The 21,382-nt window shown below is 37.6% G+C and overlaps 2 protein-coding genes across 3 annotated transcripts; both read left to right on the top strand.

Moving 5' to 3' along the window:
• Positions 1–191: 191 nt before the first annotated feature.
• Positions 192–10,929, top strand: LOC127663472 (zinc finger protein 79-like). The gene is made up of 4 exons (XM_052155075.1): positions 192–957; positions 1,161–1,412; positions 3,153–3,296; positions 8,449–10,929. The coding sequence occupies exons 1-4, from the start codon at positions 663–665 to the stop codon at positions 9,309–9,311; spliced, it is 1,554 nt and encodes a 517-aa protein (XP_052011035.1). The 5' UTR covers positions 192–662; the 3' UTR covers positions 9,312–10,929.
• A 2,190-nt stretch (positions 10,930–13,119) lies between these two features.
• Positions 13,120–20,412, top strand: LOC127617319 (short coiled-coil protein B-like). Of its 2 annotated transcripts, XM_052089295.1 has the most exons (4): positions 13,120–13,232; positions 13,613–13,704; positions 15,801–15,881; positions 19,615–20,412. In XM_052089295.1, exons 2-4 carry the CDS (start codon positions 13,686–13,688, stop codon positions 19,755–19,757), a joined length of 243 nt encoding a protein of 80 aa, XP_051945255.1. In that variant the 5' UTR covers positions 13,120–13,232; positions 13,613–13,685; the 3' UTR covers positions 19,758–20,412. The 2 variants fall into 2 exon arrangements, with proteins under 2 accessions (XP_051945255.1, XP_051945256.1); XM_052089296.1 differs by lacking the exon at positions 13,120–13,232 and having other exon boundaries at positions 13,265–13,704.
• The last annotated feature ends 970 nt before the right edge of the window (positions 20,413–21,382 follow it).

The following is a 21,382-nucleotide window of genomic DNA, read 5'->3' as shown; positions in this document are numbered from 1 at the left end:
CATTAATATTTATTATTCCCATTTTGTTAACAATACTGTTCCCATCTCACAGTTTTACTCCTAAGCAAAGTCATCTCAACAATCGGGTGATCTACCAAAACTTTGCGAATCGGTTCGATCGAGTCCTTAAAAGGTTTGGTTCAAAAGACGCGTTCGTTTGCGAATCGTACACACCAGTAAGCGAAAAGCACTTGAGTTGAGAGAGCTGCTCGCGACACTGTGACATTTCTGCTGATGAAAACGCGCTAAGACTCTTCAGGCATGACCACGGATCTATTTTAACCTAGGACCATCTCGTCGATCTCGTCGTGGTTTGTTATTTTGGGTTGCAAGCTTCGAGAAGGTAGATTGGGAAAGATCCATTGGCAGTGGGTTTGATCCATTGGCTGTGCGCAAAGTTGGGCTACTTCGGGTGACAACCGTTGCCATAAATCTGGAACAGTTTCATTTTTTTAATCAATTGAACAAGTGCACATGTAAATACGGCTTCATGTGTGCAGAAACTATGGTAAAACATGACGTTTAACTGGAATATGTCATTATAGGGATTTATTTTACTAATGTGATTTTTTTCCCCCAAATAATTTTGATGAAAAAAACAAAACCAAACTTATTGTGATATAATTTGCACTGTGCATGTTTAACTGAACACTTATTAAACCATGTCTGAATCGGTGAAGACCTTTCAAGCGCACCTGACCGCTGTCATGGATAGTTTGGTTCGCGCATCAGTGTGTGAGATCACCAAACTCTTTCAGGACACGGTGAACGACTACCTGGTGGAAATTTCACTGAACAGAAAAGAGAACGAAGCTCTGAAATTGAGATTGAGGCTGACTGAGAATAAACTGAGGAATGAACGCAAATATGGCATGGGCTGGGCGGCCGGTCGGCGCGCCGCTGCTCTGCTTGGCACTGACGACGCCGGGCGCAAAACGCGCAAAGTGGATCTCCAAAGTAAGCGCACTGGGCAGTTCACTCTCATTAGATAGTGTTGTTTTCTGTCGTGCATGGTCGTTCCACAGTCAAAATGGAGTGGGAACCATAATGGCGACCTGCTCCTCACTTCTCAGGTTTCTCTCTCCTTCCTCTCCTCTTTTTCATTCCTCCCTCCCCCTCCTGTTCTCCTCTCTTCCCCCTCCCGTCTTTCTCTCTCGCAGGAGGCAAGCAGGGGAAGGAGTGGAGTGCTGATGCGTGGGAGGAGGGGACTGGAAGAGCAAGGGATGAGAGGAGGGACGTGTTCCGAGCACATTTGCCAACTGGAGGAGGAGGAGGTGGAGGGGAGGAGGAAGACAGGAGACACGTCTCTGGGGTGAGGAAGGAGGCAGCAAGTATTAAAGAGGAGGTGAGCTGCCATTCAGATGTGAGGAAGCAGCTGCAGGGACGGAAAGAGAGAGTGGGGATGCAGAGTGGTACAGAACGGAGGGAGGAAGGACATCAGCTTGAAGATGAGCAGGAGAGGCCCCTTGGACCTTAATGGAATGTTCCGGGTTCAATACAAGTTAAGCTCAATCGACTGCATTTTTTTTTTTTAGAATAATGTTGGTTATCACAAACATTATTTTGACTCATCCCTCATTTATACACTGCCTGGCCAAAAAAAAATAAAGCTGCTGTTTGAAAAAAAGGCAGTGTCATGAGGGTTGCATCAATTGGTCAGGTCTTGGCTCAGCAACATTATGCGGCAGTAAAATTATCAGAAAAATCAGATGACTATCTGAATGTACTGAATGAGCAGGTTATCCCAACAATGGATTTTTTTTCCCTGATGGCATGGGCATATTCCAGGATGAAAATGCCTAGATTCATCACGCTCAAATTGTGAAAGCGTAGTTCAGTGAGCATGAGGAGTCATTTTGGCATATGAATTGGCCACCACAGAGTCATGACCTTAACCCCATTCAAAGTCTTTGGAATGTGCTAGAGAAGACTTACGGAGTGGTTTGACTCTCCTGTAATCAATACAAGATCTCAGCCAAAAATGTATGCTACTCTGGATGGAAATAAATGTTGTGATGTTGCATAAGGTTGTCTAAACAATGCCACAACGAATGCGTGGCATAATGAAAGCTAAAGTTGGTCCAATTAAATATTAGAGTATGTGACTCTTTTTTGACCAGGCAGTGTATATATTGTATATAAGGGCTTTGAATCCATTATTAAAAAAAACAACAACAACTAATTTATTGCACAGTTTTCTTTGATTAACCTCGATTAAATTATGGTACATGATACATTACAACAAACATCTAAAAATAAACATAAATACATTTACTTTATACTTTGTCTGCAAAAATAGTTAAAATATTAATCTTCGATACAAGTATATGTATAAATGCCATAGAATCAGTGGACGTGTTGTAATTACAATTTGGGCAAAATCCTCTGCCATTTTCCACTGGCTAATAATAATAGGCTAAAATGGGCAGATTCAATTCACATCAATCTTTATTAGATTAGTGTACATTGCCAATTAATTATTAGACACTATACATACAGATATTAAACATATTGACTGCTGAAGTTTCAAATATCAAAACTATTATTTTCTCTGGCTGCCCCACCCTAATCGGAGCCAGAAAGGCTGAGTAGCCTGCCAGGAACAACTTGGGACACCTTTCTCCTATCACATGAAGTTTCAGGAAGTAAAAACAAAAAAACAAAACAATTGATGCTGCAATAATTGCACAATTTTTTTTTTTTTATGCTTTAAACAAAAAATATTAATTGCAGAAACTAATGCAGAAATTAAATTTCCCAGCCCTAATTTTAACATCTACGGATTGGCCCCATTCACTTCCATTGTAAATGCCTTGCTACAATCCAAAATTTTTCTATTTCTATTTTTTTTATTTTTTTTTTATAAATGAGGGACGAGTTGAAATAAGTTAATTGAGCTTAACTTGAATTGAAGCTGAAACATTCCTTTAAAATACATTTTTGATAGATATTTTCAATCACAAAAACTGCACCAGGGTGACAGACTGGATAAGTCAAGGAAATTAATACATTTAAAAGGTCATCGAAAAGACTTGGAATAGATATTTGTAGTTATATTGCAGCTCTAATATATTTCATTGTGATTTTTTTTTAATGCAATCTTCATCCAATAATCAAAAGCCTCATCCAATAATCATGAATGACTTGAAAAGTCCTGAAAATTCATTGGTCAAAAGGTGTGGGAATCATCTCCCAATGTTTTTGCTCTTTTAAGGTGGGAAGCTACAGACTAGACTCATTGAGGCTTTTGCAAGAGGCCCTACAGATGGACCAAAGTGAAACCAGCCCTTCCTGTGGTAAGCACTACAATAGTTTGTTTGGGACAACTAGAATACATTTGTTTTATGAGTTGTGTTGGTAAATGAATAGTTTGCCAAAAATGCTCTCATGTTGTTTTAAACCCATATGCTGTTTTTGTTGTTTTTACATGGAACACAACTGAAGATATTTTGAAGAATTTACACATATTTTTACAGAATGTACTCCTCGTTCCCATGCAGTAACTGTTTATTGTGATCATGGGCTGTCAAGTTCTATAAAGAGCAACAAAACACAATGAAAGTAGTCCATATGACATGGTTAAATAATTACGACATTTGAGAGCTGCAACAGAGGTAGGGGCACGCATATTTATCGAAATATTGCAAATGTACATATCGCGATAATGAAGGGCTTGCCGTAATGTAATTATGGTGATGCAGGTGTGTGTGCGTGAAGTGAGAATAGCCAACGATCCCGTGAGTGAACTCCGGGGCTCAAGCAAAAAGGGAAAAGCGAGATATTAATTTTATTTTTCTTCATGTCATTTTAACATTAATAGATTGGGCGATTACATGAGAGAAGTCACATTTCAGTAAGTTGTACTGTATCTTTCAACCTATCCTCAGATGTCCTTTCATGTTTCTTCTGTGCTAGTCAGAGAACGGAGAGAGAGAGAGAGCATTGTGCCCGCTCCATTTTAGAGCATCTAAACAATATTTATTGTTTGAATTATGTGATAAAATTGACTTCTTTTTTTAAACTGAGACTAAAATCGTGTTTCTCCAAAAACTGCTTCTGACTCAAATGATGGAGACGCATCAACATTTGTGGATATGTAGCTAATGCTAAAACCATATATATTATACCCAGTCTTGTGCCAAAATTGCCTGGTATTTGGAACTGTTCATAATTCCCTCCACCCTGACTAAGGCCCGGTTCCAGCTGAAGAAAAACAGCCCCAAAGCATGATGCTGCCACCACCATGCTTCACTGTGGGTATGGTGTTCTTTGGGTGATGTGCAGTGTTGTTTTTGCGCCAAACATACCTTTTGGAATTATGGCCAAAAGTTCAACCTTGGATTCATCAGACCATAACACATTTTCCCACGTGCTTTTGGGAGACTTGATGTTTGTTTTTGCAAACTTCAGCCGGGCTTGGATGTTTTTCTTTGTAAGAAAAGGTTTCCGTCTTGCCACCCTACCCCATAGCCCATTCATATGAAGAATACGGGAGAATGTTGTCACATGTAGCACACAGCCAGTACTTGCCAGAAATTCCTGCAGTTCCTTTAATGTTGCTGTAGGCCTCTTGGAAGCCTCCCTGACCAGTTTTCTTCTCGTCTTTTCATCAATTTTGGAGGGACATCCAGTTCTTGGTAATGTCTCTGTTGTGCCATATTTTCTCCACTTGATGATGACTGTCTTCACTGTGTTCCATGGGTTCCATCTAATGCTTTGGAAATTCTTTTGTATCCTTCTCCTGACTGATATCTTTCAACAATGAGATCCCTCTGATGCTTTGGAAGCTCTCTGCGGACCATGGCTTTTGCTCTGAGATGCAACTAAGAAAATGTCAGGAAAATCCTACTAAAACAGCTGAAGTTTATTTGTGATCAGAGTCACTTTAAATGATGGCAGGTGTGTAATGACTTCTATTTAACATGAGTTGTTCATTCTGAACACAGTCACATCCCCAGATATAAGAGGGTGTGCACACTTATACAACCAGGTTATTGTAAGGTTTTTAATTTAAATTTTTTTTCAGATTTCAGTTTGTTTTTCAATTGAATTGTTCACATTATAGGTAACATTAAAAGTGGAAAAAGTTCTGACATGATTTATCTTTGTCTCATTCTTTTAACCTTGCATTTTAACAGGGGTGTGTAGACTTTTTATATCCACTGTATATATACAATATTAACTAAAGAGACGCTTTGCGTGTTTCCTATGCGAACAATACATCTCGCCGTCTTATGAGCACGAGAGTCGTGTTCCCTGTCTGGGCCGTGCCCATGCACAAGCAGCTCTCAGGGAGACAGACCTCCCTCACTGCGAGGGCATCAATCTCCGGACACTGCACTCTAGGATCGACCTTGTTTTAAGGAGAGATCGAGCCTCTCATGCCCTCCCACCTGCCTCTTCTGTGTTATGTCCTGATTGGCTATTATTAGCCCAATCAGAGGCACTTTTGAACAAAAACATAGACTTGCTACTTGGCCATCTGAAAAATCTGTGTCTGAATGACAACTGGGCGAAAAGCACACTTTTCCCTAACCAGCAAATCTCATTTAGGGGTTCGTCTCGATTCTGTGAGCATGTGCACGCACTTCACTAATGAGCACATAGAGACCATTCTTCAGTGTCTGTCTTGGTTCAAACAGGGGAAAACATTGCCAATGATGTCATTTCAGAGAATGCTGGGTTTTATGGTGGCAGCATCTGCAGTCATAGTGTTAGGTCTGTTATACACGAGACCTCTCAAGTACTGGCTAAAATGGCATGTTCCACATCACGCCTAGACCCTCGGGCGCATGCGCATCATGGTGACTCGCTGTTGTCTGGCTGCTCTAGCACCGTAGACAGCGGCGGTCTTCTACCAACAGAGTGTTATGCTGGGTCAAAATTTCAGAAGTTAATTGGTGACCACAGATGCATTCAACACAGGTTGGGGTGCAGTGTGCGATGGACGGCCGACTTTCGGCACCTGGACAGGTGTGAAACGTGTGTGGCACATCAACTGCATAGAAGTACTGGCTGTCTTGAGAGCTTTTCATTCCGGCATTGCGAATCACCACGCTCTGATTTGTTCAGACAACACAAACGTAGTGGTGTACATAAATCGGCAGGGCGGACTCCGATCACCACAATTAATACCAGGGGAATGGAAACTTCATCCTCAAACAGTGATAAGGATTTGGGAAATGTTGGGAAATGATAAGGAAGCAGAAATCGACACATTCACATCCCCTCTGGTACTCCATATCCCAAGCCCTGCTGGGCATGGATGCGCTGGCTCACAAATGGCTGGCGAAACGCAAATATGGATTTCCCCCGGTGTGCTTCCTGTCTGAGAAGACATGGAAACAGTTCTGTTAATTGAGCCAAAATGGCCCAGTCAGTCCTGGTTTCCGGAGATGAAAGAAATACTAGACTTGTACCGACTTGGGCTGACTTGGGACATGAATCTGGTGCTGAAGTCACTCACAAACTCCCTGTTTGAATCACTGGAATCTGTTGAGCTGCGGGTGCTTTCCTTAAAGACAGCACTCCTATTGGCTTTGGCCTCATTTAAACAGGTGTGTGATATACAGGCGCTTTTGACTGACAGCTCTTGACTGGAGTTTGGTCCAGATCTGTCAAAAGCCACCATTAAACCTAGAAAAGACTACATGCCTAAGATTTTATCAATGCCCTTCTGGGCTAAGGTGGTTCGTTTACAAGCCTTCTTTCCCCCACCATTTAATTCAGATGAAGAGCAATCTATGCATATGTTATGCCCGGTGAAGGCATTAGTTGAATGTAGAAGTAGAAGACAGAAGACATATGTTTAGTAAGTTTAGACTGTCGATTCAGCTCTTTTATTATTATGGAGGATGCATGAAAGAAATATCCATCTCAAAACAAAGGCTCTCTTGCTGGATCGTTGATGCGATCACCCTCGCTTACGAATCACAGGGAGTGCATTGCCCTATTGGTGTCGAAGCGCATGGCCTCTTCATGGGCGTGGACAAATGGTGTGTCCTTACAGGACATATGTTTGGCAGCAGGATGGTCCTCAAAAGACACGTTTGCAAGGTTTTTTAACCTGGACGTGGCATCCATCTCTTCACAAGTCCTCTCTGTATAGAGCACTTCTTAATTTCAAGTGGCAAAGCCCAAGCCCTTATTACGGGTGGGCTGCAGACTATAATCAACACAGCCACCTAATTATATGCTGTTGAACTGCTTCTTTTAAAGTCATAAGCACTCCCTTAAAAAAATAAAACCTACTTTCCCAACCTTGTTGTGAGATGGTTAATTATCCATACTGTGTATATCTATGTGGTTCATATAAATCCCAGACTACATTAGTTTCCATCTGGCATCCACCATGTGAGATTATTCATATACACTTTAATATGGTTTATAAACCTGTGACTCCTTATGAATATCTCTATTTAGTGTTATAACTCTGGGAGTGTAATGTCACATAGCGCAGCGAGATGGGATACCATTCCCCATAGTACTTAAGGCAATGTCGAGTGAAATGAATCAATAGGGAACATCTCTGGTTACACATGTAACCTCGGTTCCCTGAGATGATGGGAACAAGACATTGCCAAAGCTTGCCTCACTACTACTTCAGAGTTTCATAATATGAGAGACTCTCTCTTGTCCCTCAGTCAGAAAATTCTGAAGAAATGGTGACTGAGTGCCCGCTTATATAGGCCAACTGCACACCTAGAGGGGCAGGGTTCAGACACCATTGCCAATCAGAAGATTAGTGTGATTGAATAAGGGTTTCAACAAGGTCGTCTAGAAGGACTTCCCCCATAGTGCTTACGGCAATGTCTCGTTCCCTTCATCTCAGGGAACCGTGGTTACTGTGTAACTGGAGATGTTTTATGCCATAAAATGTATATCTAGGCCTAGAATACAATATTAAGAAATACTGTGTATCAGATATTACAAATATATGCTTTGTTTAGAATGGCCAACCTTAATTTCAGGGGCATTTTTTCACTTTCGTTGGCATTTTCACCAGGAGCCTATGTTAATTTCTTACCCTAATCACATTGTGCATCATATTTTTCTTCCATATTTTGCAGCCCTAAGAAAAGGAGAAAGATTATCTGTGAATAACAGTTGTAATTGATGTCTGTACCTCACACAAAGCTATCTTATGACTTCAGAGGACTTGGAAGATGGCACACTAGTCTTGTGGACTACTTTATAATAGTCCATACTTTTATAAAGTTTTTTTGTCCTGTTTGGAGATTAACAGCGTGTTGTCTTTAAAAACTCTCGATGTGTGGTAAAGAGGAGTGTGTACATTCTTAAAAATGTATCTTTTTTATGTTCCAAGAAAAAAATAAAGGCATACTGGTTTGAAACAACATGAGAGTGAGAAAATAATTACAGAATTTTCATTATGGATGAACTATTTTTGTGTAAAGGATTAGTATATATGTCTGTACATATCTTCAGGAGAAATGTGCACTGCCTCTACTGGTCCTGAATCAGCTGCTGCTGAAGTGTGGGAGGAGCAGCCACCCACGCTAGAGGAACCAATGGCCAGTGGAGATGAGCTCAGTGGACTTGAGACTGCCCTCAAGTCAGAGCGTGAGTGGGAGGAGACGGAGACACATCTGGGTAGCCGCTCTAATGAGGGGTGTGGAACCGCAGGTGTGGCTTTCATTGGACTAGACGGCCTTTGCAGCTCTCAGCAGGATGTGTCATCATCATTACATAGAGCCGACCCTACTGAACTACAAATCCCATCAGCCCCTACAAACAAGGAAGAGGAGGAAGAGTCAGGAGGAAAGGGTTGCGACATCCTGCATTTCTGCCCACGCTGTGGCAGTGGCTTCAATTCCGCCTCTGACCTGGTGGCTCACTCTTGCACTGTGTCTGAGGAGCGGCCCTTTCAGTGCTCTACATGTGAGAGAGCGTTCAGCCATGCATGGAGCCTGAAGAGCCATGAATGTGTGCAGATAGGAGAGCAGTCGCACCGCTGCGAACTCTGTGGCAAGCGATTCACACATTCGCGGTCCCTGGAGCGCCATCATTTGGTTCACACTGGCGAGCGCCCCCACAGGTGCCCGCAGTGTGGCCGCAGCTTTAGTCGTCTTGGAAACTTGGAGAGGCACCAGCGCATCCACACAGGTGAAAGGCCATATGAGTGCGGGGAGTGTGGGAAAAGATTCAGTCGAGTGGAATACCTGAAACGGCACCAGCAGATCCATATTGGAGAAAAAACTGAGCGGAACTCCCAGCAATGCTCTCAGTGCAACCAGACATTCAGTGATACTGAGCAGTTCAAGCAGCATCAATGTCCTTACCTTACTTAATGTTAATCAGTGTACAGGTGCTCATCCAATAATGTGATGCTCCTTTAAATCCTGCTCTTAGATAAAACTAGACCTGAAAGGAATAGTTCACACAAAAATCATTATTTACGCACCTTCACGTCGTTCCAAACCGTTCTGTTTTTTTCCCCCCAGTGGAACACAAAAATATTCACTAAATTATTTTCCATACAGCAACAATTCATAGTGACGAAAACGGTTAAGGTCCAAGAAGGAAACAACATAAACGTGCATAAAAGAATAGACTTTTTCTAGACTATATTGAAAGTCTTCTGAAGTCATACGATATCTTTGTATGAAAAACAGGCTGATATTAAATTATTATAAGATGTGTGCGAGTATCAATGGCGTTTGACGTCAAACCTAGTGCAACACTATAAAATATATTTATTTTGGTAGCACTTTACAATAAGGTTCCATTCGTTAACATTAGTTAATTCTAAGTTAGCATTAGGTGTCATGAACAAATAATGAAAAATATATTTTTTACATGTTAGTTAATAAAAATACGATTGTTCATTGTGGGTTCATGTTAACTTACATTGTTAAGTTATGTTAACAAACTGTAAAGTATAACCTACAGTATATTACTAAATTGAACGTGAACGCAAATTAGATTTTAGAGTTTCGGCTACAGTTAAAATGTTTTTTTGGCCGAAAATAACAAAAATTCCAGTCTGTTTCACACATAAAGCAATCATACGGCTCCAGAACACTTGGAATATAATGCAAGAGTCGTATTTTCTGGTGCTTATATTAATGTTATGTGAAAGAGCATCATAAAAAATTAAATAAACATTTCTACTAGAATTAAATTAAATTGTTCCATGGAAAAACTACCAACATACAGGTTTGAAAATATATGAGGGTAAGTAGTTTTAATACTTTAAATTGTAATAAAAATTTATAATTTTAATTTTCGGGGAAACTATTCCCTTAACTAGTCAGACATAAGAAATTTTTCATAATCCTGTTAGAATAATATTTTTCTTAACACACAGGACTCACATAATTGGTAAGCATCTGATCACATGCCTTCCACCACCTTTACCAACCCCAAATATGACTTGTTACAGATATCAATAACGACGACAACAACAACGACGTAAAACTGAACACAAATCCTTCATCTTTAAAGCAAAGCACACTTAATCCAATGCAATGACAATGATATTTCATAGCAGTGCCAGAACTACTTAAGTAGTATTATTGTAGTATTATTATTCATTTTTTATAAACTATTTATCCATTATGCACAATTTTCACTTATGTTATTTATTGCGCAATGTAACAAGCCTGTTACAACTCAAGAATGTGTAAATGCAAATAACTTTATTTTTGTTTTATATATCAGTCTACCTATAACTTTTTTGTGAAAAGGCATTTATAGATGCTCATTTCCTTTTTAATAGCGAACAGTCTATGACATTTTATGCACACAGTCTAACAGTAAATATAAATCTTAAAGATCCCACATGTTTTTCTACTAATCTTCACTCAAAACAAGTTAAATATTGTGATTGTATTGTTTTTAGGTCTTCCCATTAAAATTAGCATTTTTCCATGTTATAGTCTAGTTGCTTTACCAGTTTCTTCCCTGATGGAACAATTTGTTAAATGTGAATAAATCCCTCTCAAATGTACCTTGTTTTGACACCAGTAAAATAAATAAATACTGCTACTCTATAATTCTATTTCTGTAGACAGAATAGAGTATTCAATAGTTAAGAGTAAAATAAATAAATAAATAATGATACTCTATAATTCTATTTCTGAAGACAGAATAGAGTATTCAATAGGTAAGAGTAAAATAAATAAATAATGATACTCTATAATTCTATTTCTGAAGACAGAATAGAGTATTCAATAGGTAAGAGTAAAATAAATAAATAATGATACTCTATAATTCTATTTCTGAAGACAGAATAGAGTATTCAATAGTTAAGAGTAAAATAAATAAATAATGATACGATCTATAATTCTATTTCTGAAGACAGAATAGAGTATTCAATAGTTAAGAGTAAAATAAATAAATAATGATACTCTATAATTCTATTTCTGAAGACAGAATAGAGTATTCAATAGTTAAGAGTAAAATAAATAAATAATGATACGATCTATAATTCTATTTCTGAAGACAGAATAGAGTATTCAATAGTTAAGAGTAAAATAAATAAATAATGATTCTCTATAATTCTATTTCTGAAGACAGAATAGAGTATTCAATAGTTAAGAGTAAAATAAATAAATAATGATTCTCTATAATTCTATTTCTGAAGACAGAATAGAGTATTCAATAGTTAAGAGTAAAATAAATAAATAATGATACGATCTATAATTCTATTTCTGAAGACAGAATAGAGTATTCAATAGTTAAGAGTAAAATAAATAAATAATGATACTCTATAATTCTATTTCTGTAGATAGAATAGTCTATTCAATAGAGTAAAATAAATAACTACTGATATTCTATAATTCTATTTCTGAAGACAGAATAGAGTATTCAATAGTTAAGAGTAAAATAAATAAATAATGATACTCTATAATTCTATTTCTGTAGATAGAATAGTCTATTCAATAGAGTAAAATAAATAACTACTGATATTCTATAATTCTATTTCTGAAGACAGAATAGAGTATTCAATAGTTAAGAGTAAAATAAATAAATAATGATTCTCTATAATTCTATTTCTGAAGACAGAATAGAGTATTCAATAGTTAAGAGTAAAATAAATAAATAATGATACTCTATAATTCTATTTCTGAAGACAGAATAGAGTATTCAATAGTTAAGAGTAAAATAAATAAATAATGATACTCTATAATTCTATTTCTGAAGACAGAATAGAGTATTCAATAGTTACGAGTAAAATAAATAAATAATGATACTCTATAATTCTATTTCTGAAGACAGAATAGAGTATTCAATAGGTAAGAGTAAAATAAATAAATAATGATACTCTATAATTCTATTTCTGTAGATAGAATAGTCTATTCAATAGAGTCAAGTAAATAACTACTGATACTCTATAATTCTATTTTTTGTAATAGAATAGTCTATTCAACAGTTAAAGTAAAATAATAAATACTGCTACTCTATAATTATATTACCTCTCTTGTTAAAAAAAAGATAAAAAAGAAGGATGTAAATACATTTTGACCAACTTTCATATTCCAATGTCTAGTATTATTACTATAGCCTATACTATATAAAGCTCTAAAAATAAATGAACTAGAAAATTATTTAATATATATATATATATATATATATATATATATATTTTTCAAGCAGAACTGGAGAAATGTCAATAACGTAGAAATCTAACAGAGATTTCAGTTCTGACCACTGTTTCTCAGTTAATTCGTAATGGCGTGTAATGGGTTAAATCTGAGACCATTTTGCAGAGACGGGGCATTTCAATTAAAATTAATTGGCAAAATTAGAACGTAAAACTGCAGCCAAGTGTCAAAGGATGACTAAAGGAAGTCCCGCCTTACAGGTAAAAGACCCAATCACCTTTTAGATATAGACATCGCCTGCCAATCAACTCGAGCACGCGCATTAGCGATACCAGAGTCATCTCTATATGGCTCAGAGCGATACAAGCCATGTAATATGTGCAAACAAAGGAAGCACAATTAATGACGCTAGTGAATTCAGATTTGACTGCTGATTTTAAATATGTTCTTTGATCGTAACCTTGTCCAAACGTTTTGATGACCTCGGTCTTTCCTCATTAAAGTAGATAGTAGCTGCACTGGCATGTTTGCATAGAAAAATATCTGCCCGAGAGCGTTCCAAAAATGGCCGCCGAGTGGACTGACTTGCTATAAAGACTTTGGTTTAATTTATAATCCATGACGTCAAACTGCAGAAGACACCGCACTAACATCTCTTCGCCGGTATAATTTTCAATTTCATAGTTTAGGACATATATTTTATTTTTTCCTGTAGATTTATATAAGTAAACTTATAAATGATGGTCGTGAGTTGTGCATTAGATGGGACCGTTATGGGCGGTGTATAGTTAGTTTACATAATCAGCTGTGTGTCAGCTAACGACAGATAAACTCGCTAGAAGCTCATTCACAGACAGAATATTATTATTTGACGCTTCATCTGAGCACTTTGCCTCAGGTCATCCACAAAATATTTAACTTAAACAGTCCAAATACACAAACAATGCATTTGAGTCATTTAGTCAGATATGTAGCACATAGAAATGCGAAATAATGTCTGATTGCGATGATCTCCGAATGTGATGTTTTATAATTTCGACCAGGCTTTGTACTCCTCCTGAGGTGTGTCCACTCGAGTCAGCCCTGCATTTCAAACAAGAACACGAGGCTTTCACCATGAATTCCGACATGGATGGTAAGACACTGGGTGGAGGTAGTGTTGAAGAATTCTCAAACGGGACGTGCATCCGTCTATGCCTTACCAAATATAATGTTTCCCTTCCTAAACTATAAATGCAGCTACAGTATACATTTGTATATATATTATGTTCACCCATTTATACTCTCTGGGGAAAATAGTGATATTAAGACAATATGGTTTCTAAAATGAAATAATTAGCTTTTTTTTTATTTTATTTTTTTTTTATTGTACTGAGGCTAACGTGTGTGTGTGAGAGAGAGAGAGAGAGAGAGAGAGAGAGAGAGAGAGAGAGTGAGAGGAGAGTGAGTGAGTATATATATATACACACACACACACACTGGCTGCCAAAAGTTTGGAATAATGAACAGATTTTGCTCTTATGTAAGGAAATTGTGTGGCATTAAGTGGCATTCAACTGATCACAATATATAGTCAGGACATTAATAACATGAACAAATTCGAGAAAAATGATTTCTTAAACTACTTCAAAGATTTCTCATCAAAAAATCCTCCACATGCAGCAATTTCAGATTTGCAGATCCTTGGCATCCTAGCTGCCTATTGGTTCAGATACTCAGATGACATTTCACCCCACGCTTCCTGTAGCACTTGCCATAGATGTGACTGTCTTCACTTCTCACATACACTGCCGTTCAAAAGTTTGGGGTCACTTGACTGAAATGTTTCTCATGATCTTGAAACATTTTGATCTGAAGGCGTATGCTTAAATATATGAAATTAGTTTTGTAGACAAAATTATAATTGTGCCACCATATGTATATATGTCATTATAAAACTAAATTTTATAATAATAAAAGGTTTGAAATGGATGACTTGGACCGAATAATAAAGAAAAGCAGATAATAAGAGCCCAGTATTGATGGGAACTCCTTCAGTACTGTTTAAAAAACATCCCAGGGTGATTCCTCAAGAAGTCGGTTGAGAAAATATCAAGAGTTCATGTCTGTAAATTCTAGTTAAAGGGTGACTACTTTGAAGATGCTAAAATATAACACAGTTTTGATTTATTTTGGATTTTTCTTTTGGCAACACAAGTCCAATAGTTCCATTTAGGTTCTTCCATAGTTTTGATGACTTTACTATTATTCTAAAATGTGATTAATAATAATAATAATAAAGAATGAGTAAGTGACCCTAAACTTTTGACCAGTATTGTACCTTACAGTTTAGCTGATCCCACAAAATCTCAATCAGGTCAAGATCCATAACACTCTTTTCCAATTATCTGTTGTCCAATGTCCGTGTTTCTTTGCCCACTGTAAACTTTTCTCTTTGATTTCTGTTTCAAAAGTGGCTTTTTCTTTGCAATTCTTCCCATAAGGCCTGCACCCCGGAGTCTTCTCTTTACTGTTGTACATGAAACTGGTGTTGAGCGGGTAGAATTCAATGAAGCTGTCAGTGAGGCGCCTATTTCTCAAACTAGAGACTCTGATGTACTTATCCTCTTGTTTAGTTGTACATCTGTACTTCCACATCTCTTTCTGTCCTTGTTAGAGTCAGTCGTCCTTTGTCTTTGAAGATTTTTGTCAATTTCAAGTATTGTATAGCCTTCATTCCTCAAAACAATGATTGACTGATGAGTTTCTAGAGAAATCTGTTTCTTTTTTGCCATTTTTGACCTAATATTGACCATGCCAATGTTAAGCTTCATTTAACAAACCAAATAGCTTGATATAAAGTGATTTTCTCAAGGATAAGGTGTTGGAGTGATGGCTGCTGGAAATGGGGCCTTGATGGTGCTGTTTTTTACATCCGTAATGTCCTGACTATACTTTATGATCAGTTGAATGCCACTTTGGTGAATTAAAGTACCAATTTCCTTCCGAAACAGCAAAATCTGTACATTATTATACTAAACTTTTGGCCACCAGTGTGTGTGTGTGTGTGTGTGTATATATATATATATATATATATATATATATATATTATTATGCATTTTGTAAAACCTTTTAATTTTGTCACAGTTTCTGCGGACCCTCTGTCATCCCATTGCGGCCCTCTGGAAAACCCCTGCTTTAGAGTATCTGAACCAACAGTCAATTGTCACATGTTTAATTCTTGTCTTCCAGGTGACATGGAAAATCAAGTAGAATTAGAGGAGAAGACCAGACTTATTAACCAAGTCCTTGAGCTGCAGAATACTCTTGAGGGTAATTAAACAGATTTCAAACATCTATTGGCCACAAGTATTAAGTTACACTTAAAGATGTATGGATTGCAATCAATAATAAGATATCAAACCAAGTGGCATTTATTTTAAACAAAGTAAATCATGTCACAAAAAAGTTGGTTTTACTTAATAAAACAACAGACAAAAAGCATTTAAACATTTTCTGGTTGTCAAACTTAGTGGAAACATGCACATGTTTAAAGGAATATAAAAAATGCTGAACATTTTTGTAACTGTTGTCACCTTGTACTTCACTGGCAGCAATTGTTCTCAGTGTGTGCTTGTCTTTCAAGAGTTTATCGTAAACTGCAGAGCAGTCCATTCCAAAATTAAGTCAGACGAAAAGCTGGGCTATCAGAAATCACTGCAGCATGGCAACACTCTCTTGGTCCAGCTCTTGAAAAAATACTACACATTTTCAATTGTCTGCGTGCATACTTTCTTTCTCAAGAAAAATGCCCAAAGTTTCTAAGAGAAGTTTTCAGCGACCTTTGCACTAAACTTTGGATTGGCTTCGCACTCAAGCAAACAGCCACTTTTAACCATGCACTGATATAGTAGAGCAAGACCACATATCAGCCACAGAAGTGGCTTTGCACATTCATGACCTGAGAAAAGACTGGCAGGCCAGGCTGGAGAAATCATTCATACCCTCTGATATTAAAAAGCAGTTGGATGCTGTGGTTAAAGCTGGTGACATGCGAGCAGATGATTTATTTTGTACAGTGATACATTTTCATTCAGCATCGGTGGGTTACCAGGTTGGAGCCGCTCATTGGAAAACACAAAAAATTTGAGTGGGCCCTACTTGGAGACTTCGCAGAGTTGAAAGACTTTCAGAGCAGCCTTGAACACTTCTACTCCAGAATCCAAACTCTCAGTTTGACTGATGAAACCATGCTCTTTGATGAGTGTGCTTACGTGAAAAACATTGTCACTCGTCGCATCACTGAGTGGAACGTGAACAAGACGGCCATGTCTAAGAGATGGACAGATGTTTTTCGTGAGCTGGAGAGCAAGATCATCAACTTCGGAGTCTTATCCGAGGTTGTGGAGTTTGTTTTATGGCTGCCTGGGACATCTGCATCTATGGAGCATGTTTTCTCATTAATGAATGCAGCATGGACACCGGATAAATCTCGACTCACTGTAACAGTCATGAAGGTAATGCTTTTTGTACCTCTGAATTTTGGACTGATCTGCATTTTTACGATAAACTCTTGAAAGACAAGCGCACAAAGAAAATTGCTGCCAGTGAAAAGTGCAAGTTAACAACAGTTACAGATGCAGCTGCACCCTCTACTTTGCATTGATCTGCTCCTAGGTAAGATACGTCAATTTCATTTTTGTTGGGAGGGGGCTGTCCTGTATTCCACAAGCAGCAATCTGGTCACCCAACATATGATAGCTTCAGATTTGGTGTGGGCAGAAGAAAATTTTGAATTTTTCATCAGTTTCGCAGTGCAGTCAGCCAACCAGTTACTATGGCCATGCACAACATGCAAAAAGTCCTTCACTTGCATGCACCTTGTCAGACTTCATAAAAAAAAATCGCTAACACTTGGTGTGGCACACTTTTAGCAGCATCCACATGCTTTTTTGTATGAACATGCTGCATGATGTCAGTGCGGCCTCCATGGGTGATGGAAAAGCAAGCTCCACAAATCTCACACCGCACTGTACTAGACTCTGTCTGTGACTCCTTTTTTAGAAATGTGAACTTTTTTGAAGGTCCTCGTTACATGTACACGCATGCTTTCTTGACATTTTTCCAGCTGCAATTTCATTTGTGTGCTCTTTAAAACTGACTCTTCAATCAGTTCACTAACTAGATGTCAATTGATAAGAGATTGTGATTGGATAGTTTAATCCAATCATGTACTTCAAATAACATGGTGTGATTTGATTGGTTTTTCAAGTCATATCCTTGGCTACCTTTGATTAGAATACTCACGTGACTGAGAAAGCCACATTTTGAGACATTTTAGGAGAGGGGAAATACTGACAAACATGATTTTTTCAGAATAAGTTGGGACACTAGAAAAAGTGCATAAGTACGGGACTGTCCTGGGAAAAATGGGATGTTTGGCCAGCCAAGTGCTGGTCGTTCTTTTTCATGCAATTACAGTAGCTGCCGTATAGCTTCAGAAGACTTGGAATGTAGTCAGATGGACCACTTTTATGGTTCTTTTGAATCATTTTTAAAGCTTAAAAGCTTCAGTTGCCTTTCTATGTAAATGCACAAAAAGAGCCACAGTCTATTAGACATCAGGGGCTCCATTTTCATGACCACACTAGGTGTGCTGCACCTTGTCTAATTTTTGTAAGAGTGCTAATTAAGGACATTTATCGTGCCAGCGCAAGTGGGCATGGATGGCAGTATTTGCGTTTTCTGTGGGTGTATGCACGCAAACTGTGGGTGTATTGTTTGTTAATGCACAAAGTGGAATTTGCTATTTCTCTGAGAAATACAGTGGGTCGTTTCTATAAGATATTTCAAAAGCAGATCTGTTTTCAGCACAGTTTAAACTCTGTTCCTTCATTTGCAGTTTGGAGATTGCACCAGCAGGTGGTAATAAAGTTCATGTCCAATCTCTGAAAATATAAGGTAACATCAAATAATGTCCCAGACAATCGCAGTTGTTGCCATTTTATGAAACAAAATGTATGATATTTGTATTAAACTTACTAAAGGTCATGGTTTATTTTTCAATGATTTTTATTATTGTTAATTTTTAACAATTGTATTTGTGATCTAATTTGTATTGGTATTTTTCCAACTGTTGTCGTGGAGTGATTTTTAAGTCACTGCAAAACAGACCGGTGGAAGAAGTTGGAGAGGGTCAAATTTTTGATTGTTTTTGGTTTGTTTTTCGTGTTTCAATAAATTAACTTGATTTTTAAAGAAAAATCGATGGTTAGAAGTGAAGTGCAAAAAGATTTATTGATCCACAGCCTAACCCGGAAGTCTGATACAATCACTGTTAACTCTAGCCATGAAGTATGTGTCCATAGATCAATAAGATTAATGCTTACATTCTCTATAATGTAAAGGAGCCTACATTCAAGTTCAGACAAAAAACTATTTTCCATCCATATAAAAGGAGTGCGTCAATAACAATGTGCCAGATATTCAACAAGGACCTGGTTAATGCACAAAAGAACACAAAATTCCTTATATCTATTCTGCATATAGTCAATTTTACAATACCAACTTCTTATAAATGTGCTGTGTTCATATCGCTGGTGCTTGACAGGGAATGGACTACATAATAGCACGTAGACAGTGCAATATCCAAAGAAGTACCTCCGAATTAAATTACACTTGACCCAGCCCATTAGTGCTTTGCATGCACAATTTCATCAAACCCACTTGCACCTAGACTTAGCACGTACTTGCACGAAATCTTAATGGCAGTGCCCACTGACTTTGCATGTGTGACTTTACACATAGTGCTGCGCTTAGCCTTTAGTGCTCTTAAAATAGGGCTTTGCAGAAGCCACTTGGTTTGATATCTAATGCAATGACATTAAGACATTTTAAATACTTCGTGGGGCCACTTTACATTCCAAATTTTAGTCATTGCTCAACTCTTTGTAGGAGTTTGATCTACCATGTGACTTTGAGAGTATGTGTCCACTAATCATTTGAAATCACATTACAACATTGCAATGCAAATTATATATTAAGTTTGCTGTCTTTTTCTCTGTAGACCTTTCAGCTCGAGTGGATGCAGTAAAAGAAGAAAATCTAAAGTTAAAATCAGAGAATCAGGTTCTTGGGCAGTATATTGAGAACCTCATGTCAGCGTCTAGTGTCTTTCAGACCACTGAATCCAAGAGCAAACGGAAGTAAGAGAGCATCCCTCTGTCCCATACCCCCTTGTGTAGACCCACAAACCCACGCAGTCAAACCCTTGCCATATCAGCCAAGTTCAAGTTTCCACTGGGATTAATTTGATCCCTGTGCCACTAAAATGCTAAATGCTTACATTAGTTTTTATTATCAGTATTTGTGTTTATTTAAATGTGATCTTCTGCGATCAACATATTAAAACTTAAGAGGATGCATAGAGATCATGCTTACGACTTTATAGGAATGTTGTTTACTTATTTTAGTTTTTTTATTTTAATGTTCAGAAGGGTATGACATATTTTTAATAAGTTCATAATTTAAGATTTCAATTAAAACATATTTTTAACATTTCATTTCTTATGTATTGTGGCTTTGTAGAGCAGCTGTGATGCCATGACAGTTGCTGTCTCCTGCTGAGCTGTTTGTTTGTCTGTATCAGCACAGATTGTGCTCAAGTTGGTAGAAAATCATTCTGATGAGGGAATGCAATCTATTAGACCCTTTTCTTGGTGCTATCAACAGAAGGAAGTTTTCTGACATGCATTATGCCTGTGCCCTTGAATATTGTAAATCATGAACTAGAATTGTCGTTTGTACGTGTAGAATATTACCATTGTGTGGCATTGGAAATGCCCATTTTTAATAAAGAAATATGAATTGCTGTGGTGTGAGTGAGTCCTTCTGTTTAGGTTCTTTAGAACCTTGTGCATTAGTTCTTCATTCAGTCCCCTCACTTCATCTGGGACTCAGGGTCTGAAGGTCTACCAGAGTTTGGTGAAAAATATCACCCATCTGCTTTGATCAGAGGAGTGAGGAACTGACACCCATAGAGTAGCATTGATCCACGTGCCTTCCTCTCCTCCATCATTGTTTTTAATCTTGAAAAAGCATCTGAATGTCTGTCTCTCTCTCTTTCACAGGGTTGCCAAATGTGTGTGGAAGGACAAATGAGACAGGCTAGTTTTTAAATGTGCAATGAATATGAAGTAAAATTCCTGAAGCAATTACCTGCGGCAAGCCCATCTTAAAATTCACACCCATGCCATAAAATAAAAATGAATGATTGGAATTGATCAGCCTGAGTATATGCTCTGCCAGGCAATTGTGATGTAGATTTAATGTTTTGTAAGTGTTTTTGCTATAGGCATAGATCAGTGGTTCTCAGCTGGTTAAAACAATGCTAAAGAAAATTATGAATTAATGCTAAATACAAATAATAAAATGTAACAATGTCTTTTGTTGACAATGGCAAAGGCTATATGTCCATTCAAACTCTTTGGTGACACTTTGGCACAAATTTTCTTTGTCACTTTGTGAATTGACTACAACTAATGCAATGTTTGGCCCAGTGTTCATGAGTCAGCCTGGTTAAATGACACTCCTGCTGTTGTTAATGCATTTTTAAAATTTTCCTTTTCACCCTATCTTAGGTCAATACATTTGCATCTTCTGGCTCTATGCAGTTCATGATTATATTACTACAGTTAAATAGGTCATAACATGCATTTTTATTATTATTTCATTGTATTCCTTGAGGGTCACTTATAGTATTAAAGTGGGTTTTTTTTTGCACAAAAACAGTTATATATTACTCTCTATCAGAAACGCTCAGTTTTTGTGCTGCT

The sequence above is a fragment of the Xyrauchen texanus genome, chromosome 23, assembly GCF_025860055.1.
Source record: "Xyrauchen texanus isolate HMW12.3.18 chromosome 23, RBS_HiC_50CHRs, whole genome shotgun sequence".
Lineage (NCBI taxonomy): Eukaryota > Metazoa > Chordata > Actinopteri > Cypriniformes > Catostomidae > Xyrauchen > Xyrauchen texanus.
This window is presented reverse-complemented; position numbering and strand designations above follow the sequence as displayed.

Bases quoted from the DNA above. Each gene is read 5' to 3' on its own strand.
- LOC127663472 (XM_052155075.1), top strand. From the start codon at position 663: ATGTCTGAATCGGTGAAGACCTTTCAAGCGCACCTGACCGCTGTCATG. The intron at 1,413-3,152 runs GTACAGAACGGA...TGACTTGAAAAG, and splicing joins GAGAGTGGGGATGCAGAGTG to TCCTGAAAATTCATTGGTCA. The intron at 3,297-8,448 runs GTAAGCACTACA...ACATATCTTCAG, and splicing joins TGAAACCAGCCCTTCCTGTG to GAGAAATGTGCACTGCCTCT.
- LOC127617319 (XM_052089295.1), top strand. The intron at 15,882-19,614 runs GTAATTAAACAG...TTTTCTCTGTAG, and splicing joins GCTGCAGAATACTCTTGAGG to ACCTTTCAGCTCGAGTGGAT.